This window comes from Nansenia antarctica, assembly GCF_963989245.1.
Source record: "Nansenia antarctica genome assembly, chromosome: 4".
Lineage (NCBI taxonomy): Eukaryota > Metazoa > Chordata > Actinopteri > Argentiniformes > Microstomatidae > Nansenia > Nansenia antarctica.
The window spans coordinates 43,537,413-43,547,412 of NC_137689.1; the positions used below are offsets into that span (position 1 = coordinate 43,537,413).

Sequence of the window (10,000 nt, forward strand, 5' to 3'; positions counted from 1 at the left end):
GGAGGTGGTAAGACAGGACAGAGGGGTGAGACGGGGGAGGTGGAGAGGTGAGACTGGGGAGGTGGAGGGGGGAGACATGACAGAGGGGTGAGACAGGAGAGGTGGAGGGGTGAGACAGGGGATGTGGAGGGGTGAGACAGGGGAAGTGGAGGCGTGAGACAGGGGAGGTGGAGGGGTGAGACAGGACAAAGGGGTGAGACAGGGGAGGTGGAGGGGTGAGACAGGAGAGGTGGTGATACAGGACAGAGGGGTGAGACAGGAGAGGTGGTCTGTACCAGGACAGAGGGGTGAGACTGGGGAGGTGGTGAGACAGGACAGAGGGGTGAGACAGCGGAGGAGGTGAGACAGGACAGAGGGGTGAGACAGTGGAGGTGGTGAGACAGAGGGGTGAGACAGGGGAAGTGGTGAGACAGGACAGAGGGGTGAGACAGTGGAGGTGGTGAGACAGGACAGAGGGGTGAGACAGGGGAGGTGGTCTGTACCAGGACAGAGGGGTGAGACAGGGGAGGTGGAGGGGTGAGACAGGGGAGGTGGTGAGACAGGACAGAGGGGTGAGACAGGGGAAGTGGAGGCGTGAGACAGGGGAGGTGGTAAGACAGGACAGAGGGGTGAGACAGGGGAGGTGGAGGGGTGAGACAGGGGAGGTGGTGAGACAGGACAGTGGGACTTGTGTAGTTCCTTCCCATCCCATCTGGGCATCAAAGCTGTCATAAAAAAGAAGACAGTACATTTAAAATGATTGCCCACTGTTACCAACACACCATTTTTACTAAATACTACTATGTTCATAAAATAGAATTGCTTATACAATGACAATGACAAATACCTGAAGTGCTGGTGACTCATTAAGGTGTCATCTCTCAGAACCTCTCACCTCGTCATTCTGTAAGATACATTTCAGGTCCCTTCTATAGTGTAGGATTGCATGCTTTCCATAGACTCTCAGTGTACTGTACTGTAAGAAGTAGGCTAGTGAAATAATTTCAATCTACAGTATTATTCTACAGCAAATCTAGAAATCAATGAATGAATCATTATTTTTGATTCCACACAACATTACTGTTCATTACAAAAACATGTACCTTTTCTATAATCTATTATCTCTAACAAAGCTAGCTAGCTTGCTAACAAGCTAACACTTGTTTGGCTAGCATAGTACACACAAACACACACACACACACACACACACACACACACACACACACACACACACACACACTAAAATGGTGCATTAAACATACTGTACAGTATGCTGCATGTTTAGTAGGTCTGCAACAAATGTATTTATTCAATATGTTTTATCTTTGACAACATATTTCTTCCTCCCCCATCTAGCCTATTAGTTTCGTAGAAGTCTAAGTATATGGGGAGGCATAGTTGTGGTGAGCACACAGTTTCAGTGGTTTGATAACTGATGCTAACAACAAATAACTGTTTGGCTATCCTAAGTAAACAACACAAAGTCCTAGTAAACAGCACATGTAACTCACTAAAACTTACCCAAGAACACAGCAGAAGGTCTGTCTGCAGACGACTGTGCCATGGATAGTGAACTGATGTGGAGATCAATGTCTGAAATTCTGTGGTCTTCTTCGTCATCTTCAGATTCTGAGTTCCCGTTATGTATAGTCCAATATGAAGAAGTTCATTAATTGCCCACTGTCGTATATTTCTACCGGCTTCTGAAATTCCCGGGACCGACCTTTACGGTAAGACATGCACAGTGGGCTTTAACTGAGCACGGTAAAAAGCCAGTTTGAGAAGGTCTAGAGGTTTTGAGAGCCAACCCTTCACATGATGGATCCTGCTACAGAGGTCTGAATGGAACGTTTCCATTCCAGTGCCGTTCCGTTTCTGAGGTAAAAAAAAAAAACGTCCTCTCTTCCTTCCTTTCGTCCAATCGTCTGTCCTAGGCACCCGCTGTGAGATGTGCGAGGACGGTTTCCATGGTGACCCTGCAGGCCGGTCGGGGCCCGTGCTGCCGTGCGTGCCGTGCGACTGCAACGGGAACGTGGACCCCAACGCCGTGGGCGTGTGTGATCACATGACCGGCCGCTGCATCAAATGCCTCGGGCATACCGAGGGCGACCGGTGCCAGCGTTGTCAACGGGGTTACTACGGAAACGCACTGGAGCGGACCACCGCGACAGGGGTCCGGAAGTGCAAACGTGAGTGAAGGGACATGGAGGGGGGGGTCAGGGGGTGGGTCTGTAGGGGGTTTCAGTGTACAGGTGTACTGTATGGCTGGGGGGGGGGAGGCGGAGGTGGAGGGTGTGGGGGGAGGGGGGGGGGTTGTTTTGTTGGTGGTTATTTAGCAGGATGGAAAGGGCCACCCCATCAATCATAGTAGGAGAGGGAGTGACGCAAAGAGTGGCTGAGAGGGAGAGAGAGAGAGAGGGGGAGTGAGAGATGGAGAGAGAGAGAGAGAGGGAGAGAGAGAGAGGGGGAGAGAGAGAGAGAGAGAGGGGGAGAGAGAGAGGGGGAGAGAAGGAGAGAGAGAGAGGGGGAGAGAGAGGGGGGGGAGAGAGAGAGAGAGGGAGAGCGAGAGAGGGGGAGAGAGAGAGAGAGAGAGAGAGGGGGAGAGAGAGAGGGGGAGAGAAGGAGAGAGAGAGAGGGGGAGAGAGAGGGGGGGGAGAGAGAGGGAGAGCGAGAGAGGGGGAGAGAGAGAGACATGAACACAAAGACATAAAACGTGAGGTGGGTTGTGGATAGAGACGTGGTGGCAGGGTGACAAAATGACAAAAGACAGGAAGAGAGAGAACACCGAGAGAGAGAGAGACAGAGAGAGAGAGAGAGAGAGATGCTGAGATGTCTCTGTCCTCCCTGTGGACCTGTACAGTAGAGGCTCCATCCATAACCCGGGAGCTCAGCACCGATGACAAAGCGCTGGGCGAGAGGCCCATGACTCTCTGAGACGCTCACTCTCCTGTCCCCCCGCTGACACACACACACACACACACACACACACACACTCACACACTCACACACACACACACAGGCTGACTTACACACACACACAGGCCCGGAGAAATATGGCCGCCCAATACGACCGACACCCAGCAGATAGATCGAGGCTCTGCTCCGATCAAACACTAGCACACCCACACACACACACACACACACACACACACACACACACAGACGCACACACACGTACACGCGCGCACACACACGCGCGCGCGCGCACACACACACACAGACACACACACACACACACACACACACACACACACACACACACACACTGACACCCAGATGGAATACTCTACTCAGGACAGGACACCTCTGAAAATAGGCGGAATATATTGAGCTCCAAAAATGGCATCTATCACAGTTCCATCGATACAGAGATGTGTGGGGTTTTAGTTTTTTTGTCAGTCCATATTTCATTTGATTTGTGTATTTTTCCCCATTGATGTATTGTGTGTGTGTTTGTGTGTTTTCTACAGCATGCAGCTGCAGTCCAGCAGGGACGTCTGGGTCATTGGAGGAATGTCACCCCCAAACAGGAAGTTGTCTGTGCCTCGGTCAAGTGACCGGGAGAGACTGTGGCCAGTGTGAGACGGGCTTCTTCAACATGCAACACCCGACAGGGTGTGAGAGGTAAAAAAATAGGAATTCTGTGGGAAATTCGGGAATGTCGTTTGAATAATGCAGAATGTTGTAACGATCTGGAACGTTCTATAGCGCATCTCTGTGAGTCCAAAGGTGTTTTATTGTCTGACTGAAATCCGACATCTCTTTTTTTCCGTAGATGCGACTGTAATCCCGTTGGCTCCTCCTCCGCAGCGTGCCACCCAGTCACGGGCCAGTGTGTGTGTCGGCCGGGAGTGGGGGGGAGGAGGTGTGGCTCCTGTCGTACCAGCTTCTTCGGTTTCTCTTCGCGCGGCTGCAGAGGTACGGTGACGACGACGGACCAAAACAACAGCTAGAGCTGAACACAGACGCCACCGGTGTTTACCGGGGAGAGAGAGGGAGGGGGAGAGAGAGAGAGAGAGAGGGGGGGAGAGAGAGAGGGAGGGAGAGAGAGAGAGAGACAGAGAGAGAGGGAGGGAGGGAGAGAGAGAGAGGGGGAGGGAGAGAGGGAGGGAGAGAGAGAGAGAGAGAGAGAGGGGGAGGGAGGGAAGGAGAGAGGGAAGAAGAGAGAGAGAGAGACAGAGAGAGAGGGAGAGAGAGAGAGACTTGAACACAAAGACATAAAACTTCGTAGGCAGTACTGTACCTCTCTGGGTCTGACTAACGCGTCCTCTTTTCTTTTCATGTCTGTCCCTGGTTCTTCCTAACACCACTCTTGTGCCCCAATCCCCTAACAACAATGCTCCGCTGTCCCTGTCCCCTGTCCACTGTCCTCTGTCCACTGTCCCCTGTCCCCTGTCTACTGTCCCTGTCCTCTGTCCCCTGTCCTCTATCCCATGTTCCCTGTCCCCTGTCCCCTGTCCTCTGTCCCCTGTCCCCTGTCCCCTGTCCTCTGTCCCCTGACCTCTGTCCCCTGTCCCCTATCCTCTGTCCTCTGTCCCCTATCCTCTGTCCTCTGTCCCCTGTCCCCTGTCCTCTGTCCCCTATCCTCTGTCCCCTATCCTCTGTCCTCTGTCCCCTGTCCTCTGTCCCCTGTCCTCTGTCCTCTGTCCCCTGTCCTCTGTCCCCTCTCAGCTGTAATTGCGACCCCATGGGCTCGGCCTCCATGCAGTGTCACGGCAACGGCACGTGTCCCTGTCGCCAGGGCTTCGTGGGCTACAAGTGTGACAAGTGTGAGCTCAACTACTTCCACCACAGGGCCACACACCAGTGCGAGGAGTGCCCCGTGTGCTACGGGCTCATCAAGAAGCAGGTGAGTAGTGTGGGTCTGTGTTCAGAGAGAGAGAGAGGGAGGGAGAGGAGAGAGGGGGGAGAGAGGGAGAGAGAGAGAGTGAGGGAGGGAGAGAGAGTGGGGGGGGAGGGAGAGTGGGGGGGGAGGGAGGGAGGGAGAGAGAGAGGGGGGGGAGGGAGAGTGGGGGGGAGGAGGGAGGGGAGAGAGAGAGAGGGAGGGGGGGAGGGAGAGTGGGGGGGAGGGAGGGAGGGAGAGAGAGAGAGAGAGAGAGAGAGAGAGAGAGAGAGGGAGAGAGAGAGGGGAGAGAGGGAGAGAGAGAGTGAGGGAGGGAGAGAGAGAGGGGGGGAGGGAGATGGGGGGGGGAGAGAGAGAGAGACAGACAGAGAGAGAGGGAGGGAGAGAGAGAGAGAGAGAGGGAGAGAGAGAGAGAGAGGGGAGAGAGAGGGAGAGAGAGAGATAGAGGGAGAGAGAGAGAGAGAGTGAGTGTGTGTGTCTGCATGCATCGTGCGTGCCTGCGTTTCGTGCCTGCGTTTTCTCTCTCTCTGTGTTCGTGCGTGAGTGACAATTATGATGTCATCCTTCAATATCATCGTGCGTACTGCCGTTTGTTTCTTCAAACAGGCCATTACGCACACACACACGCTCGCTACGGATGTCTTTGGAATCTAACAATGGCAGCCATACAACTCTTGAAACGACAGGCACGAACAATCCATGTGCAGTGATACAGAAGCCAACATTTGCCCCCTAATGATCTCTTGTACGGTTCTCTCCAGAAGAGAGTACCGAACCCATCACCATACTACAGCACACATCTCTCTCTCTCTCTCTCTCTCTCTCTCTCTCTCTCTCTCTCTCTCTCTCTCTCTCTCTCTCTCTCTCTCAGGCTAGACCTACCTACCTGCATAGCTCTGTGTGTCCTCTGTACAGAGGGTTGTTCTTGCTAAAGTGGGTTGTGTTTTCTTTCTCCCAAGCTTGTACCTGAGAGTGCACATGCTGCGGTTCCCACGGTGTTAGTGATTCAGTGAACACCTCGGGTTCCTGTCTGCTCAGGGCCCACGCAATTACTCTCCCACTCCCTCAGAGCAAGCTCTCAGTACCTCGCCTTCCACTCTCTCTAAACACAGCGGGGAGAGGGGGGAGAGCACGGTGGATACACACAGAGAGGGGGGGGAGAGAGAGAGAGAGAGAGAGAGAGAGAGAGATAGAGAGAGAGAGAGAGAGAGAAGAGAGAGAGAGAGAGAACAAAAGAAATGAGATGGTCTATCTTAGAAGTAAAGCAAGAGAAACATACATTTCCTTTTGGTGATGCTGGTGTTGCTTCTATGTGCTACCTGGTCTAATAACCGTGATTGTATCTTGGGGGAGACTGCTGAGTGGAAATGACCGAGTGTTAAAGGGGAGGGTGAGCGTGTGTGTGAAGAAGAAAAAGGGGTTTCGTTAAAGGCCCTCTCGAACTCCCTGCGCACCTCATAGTGCCTCAGAACCAACCAGGGCATGCTTTGCCTGGCAATTACCAGCACTCAGACACGATGGCTTGGCTTCCTGCTTAGCCACTTTCCATAATCTGAAAGACTCCAGGGCTCATTTAAAGGCAAGGTCCACTAAAGGACGTAGTGCTGATGTGGTAGGACACCATCCTGAGGGTGCAACTCCCCTTTAAGACCAGCTCTACCCATCCTCACAGCGACTCACGTGTTGTTTGTCCTTTTTCAACCCCACGTTGCATTTTGGAACATGCTGTTTATGGAGATTGTACAGTATGTGAATGTTGACCTCACTGGCCATTCATTGATTAACATTAATGTAAATATTAGGATTATGATGATTATGATGATGATTATGATGATTATGATGATTATGATTATTATTATTATTATTAGTAGTAGTAGTAGTATTGTTATTATTATTATTATTATTATTATTGTTGTTGTTGTTGTTGTTGTTATTATTATTATTGTCATTATTATTGTTATTGTTATTATTCTTAATAATAATAATAATTAATCTTAAGTTAATGACTCAATAACATGACTATGTGTGTGAGTGTGTGAGTGACTACAGTGTGTGGGTGACTACAGTGTGTGAGTGTGTGAGTGACTACAGTGTGTGAGTGACTACAGTGTGTGAGTGACTACAGTGTGTGAGTGTGTGAGTGACCTACAGTGTGTGGGTGTGTGAGTCACTACAGTGTGTGGGTGTGGTGAGTGACTACAGTGTGTGAGTGTGTGGGAGTGACTACAGTGTGTGGGTGTGTGAGTGACTACAGTGTGTGAGTGTGTGGGAGTGACTACAGTGTGTGGGTGTGTGAGTGACTACAGTGTGTGAGTGTGTGAGTGACTACAGTGTGTGGGTGTGTGAGTGACTACAGTGTGTGAGTGTGTGAGTGACTACAGTGTGTGGGTGTGTGAGTGACTACAGTGTGTGAGTGACTACAGTGTGTGAGTGACTACAGTGTGTGGTGATCTACAGTGTGTGAGTGTGTGAGTGACTACAGTGTGTGATGACACAGTGTGTGAGTGACTACAGTGTGTGAGTGTGTGAGTGACTACAGTGTGTGGGTGTGTGAGTGACTACAGTGGGTGTGTGAGTGACTACAGTGTGTGAGTGTGTGAGTGACTACAGTGTGTGTGTGTGAGTGTGTGAGTGACTACAGTGTGTGAGTGTGTGGAGTGACTACAGTGTGGTGTGTGTGGTGTGAGTGACTACAGTGTGTGAGTGTGTGAGTGAATACAGTGTGTGAGTGTGTGAGGTGACTACAGTGTGTGAGTGTGTTGAGTGACTACAGTGTGGTGTGTGTGAGTGACTACAGTGTGTGAGTGACTACAGTGTGTGAGTGACTACAGTGTGTGAGTGTGTGAGTGACTACAGTGTGTGAGTGTGTGAGTGGACTACAGTGCTGTGAGTGTGTGAGTGACTACAGTGTGTGAGTGTGTGGGAGTGACTACAGTGTGTGAGTGTGTGGGTGACTACAGTTGTGGAGTGACTACAGTGTGTGAGTGTGTGAGTGACTACAGTGTGTGAGTGTGTGAGTGACTACAGTGTGTGAGTGTGTGAGTGACTACAGTGTGTGAGTGTGTGAGTGACTACAGTGTGTGAGTGTGTGAGTGACTACAGTGTGTGAGTGTGTGGGTGACTACAGTGTGTGAGTGTGTGGGAGTGACTACAGTGTGTGAGTGTGTGAGTGACTACAGTGTGTGGGTGTGTGAGTGACTACAGTGTGTGGGTGTGTGAGTGACTACAGTGTGTGAGTGTGTGAGTGACTACAGTGTGTGAGTGTGTGAGTGTGTGAGTGACTACAGTGTGTGAGTGTGTGAGTGACTACAGTGTGTGAGTGTGTGAGTGACTACAGTGTGTGAGTGTGTGAGTGACTACAGTGTGTGAGTGTGTGAGTGACTACAGTGTGTGAGTGTGTGGGTGACTACAGTGTGTGAGTGACTACAGTGTGTGGGTGTGTGAGTGACTACAGTGTGTGAGTGACTACAGTGTGTGAGTGTGTGGGTGACTACAGTGTGTGAGTGTGTGAGTGACTACAGTGTGTGAGTGTGTGAGTGACTACAGTGTGTGAGTGACTACAGTGTGTGAGTGACTACAGTGTGTGGGTGTGTGAGTGACTACAGTGTGTGAGTGACTACAGTGTGTGAGTGTGTGGGTGACTACATTGTGTGAGTGTGTGAGTGACTACAGTGTGTGAGTGTGTGAGTGACTACAGTGTGTGAGTGACTACAGTGTGTGAGTGACTACAGTGTGTGGGTGTGTGAGTGACTACAGTGTGTGGGTGTGTGAGTGACTACAGTGTGTGAGTGTGTGGGTGACTACAGTGTGTGAGTGACTACAGTGTGTGAGTGTGTGAGTGACTACAGTGTGTGGGTGTGTGAGTGACTACAGTGTGTGAGTGTGTGAGTGACTACAGTGTGTGGGTGTGTGGGTGTGTGAGTGACTACAGTGTGTGAGTGTGTGGGTGACTACAGTGTGTGAGTGTGTGAGTGACTACAGTGTGTGAGTGTGTGGGTGACTACAGTGTGTGAGTGACTACAGTGTGTGAGTGTGTGAGTGACTACAGTGTGTGGGTGTGTGAGTGACTACAGTGTGTGAGTGTGTGAGTGACTACAGTGTGTGAGTGTGTGGGTGACTACAGTGTGTGGGTGTGTGAGTGACTACAGTGTGTGAGTGTGTGAGTGACTACAGTGTGTGGGTGTGTGAGTGACTACAGTGTGTGAGTGTGTGAGTGACTACAGTGTGTGAGTGTGAGGGTGACTACAGTGTGTGGGTGTGTGAGTGACTACAGTGTGTGAGTGTGTGAGTGACTACAGTGTGTGAGTGTGTGGGTGACTACAGTGTGTGAGTGTGTGAGTGACTACAGTGTGTGAGTGTGTGAGTGACTACAGTGTGTGGGTGTGTGAGTGACTACAGTGTGTGGGTGTGTGAGTGACTACAGTGTGTGGGTGTGTGAGTGACTACAGTGTGTGAGTGTGTGGGTGACTACAGTGTGTGAGTGACTACAGTGTGTGAGTGTGTGAGTGACTACAGTGTGTGGGTGTGTGAGTGACTACAGTGTGTGAGTGTGTGGGTGACTACAGTGTGTGAGTGACTACAGTGTGTGAGTGTGTGAGTGACTACAGTGTGTGGGTGTGTGAGTGACTACAGTGTGTGAGTGTGTGAGTGACTACAGTGTGTGAGTGTGTGGGTGACTACAGTGTGTGGGTGTGTGAGTGACTACAGTGTGTGAGTGTGTGAGTGACTACAGTGTGTGGGTGTGTGAGTGACTACAGTGTGTGAGTGTGTGAGTGACTACAGTGTGTGAGTGTGTGAGTGTGTGGGTGACTACAGTGTGTGAGTGTGTGAGTGACTACAGTGTGTGAGTGTGTGAGTGACTACAGTGTGTGAGTGACTACAGTGTGTGAGTGTGTGGGTGACTACAGTGTGTGAGTGTGTGAGTGACTACAGTGTGTGAGTGTGTGAGTGTGTGGGTGACTACAGTGTGTGAGTGTGTGAGTGACTACAGTGTGTGAGTGACTACAGTGTGTGAGTGTGTGGGTGACTACAGTGTGTGAGTGACTACAGTGTGTGAGTGTGTGAGTGACTACAGTGTGTGAGTGTGTGAGTGACTACAGTGTGTGAGTGTGTGAGTGACTACAGTGTGTGGGTGTGTGAGTGACTACAGTGTGTGAGTGTGTGAGTGACTACAGTGTG

The 10,000-nt window shown here is 51.0% G+C and overlaps 1 protein-coding gene across 1 annotated transcript in view; it reads left to right on the forward strand.

Annotated features, from left to right (window-relative positions):
* The window catches only part of lamc3 (laminin, gamma 3), a gene marked incomplete at both ends in the record, with an annotated part of 146,832 nt that overhangs the window by 106,419 nt on the left and 30,413 nt on the right, over positions 1-10,000 (forward strand). Inside the window, 5 exon segments of the mRNA XM_080529363.1 lie at positions 1,914-2,168; positions 3,450-3,603; positions 3,755-3,890; positions 3,896-3,897; positions 4,651-4,828. Of these exon segments, the coding sequence (XP_080385489.1) occupies positions 1,914-2,168; positions 3,450-3,603; positions 3,755-3,890; positions 3,896-3,897; positions 4,651-4,828 (725 nt within the window).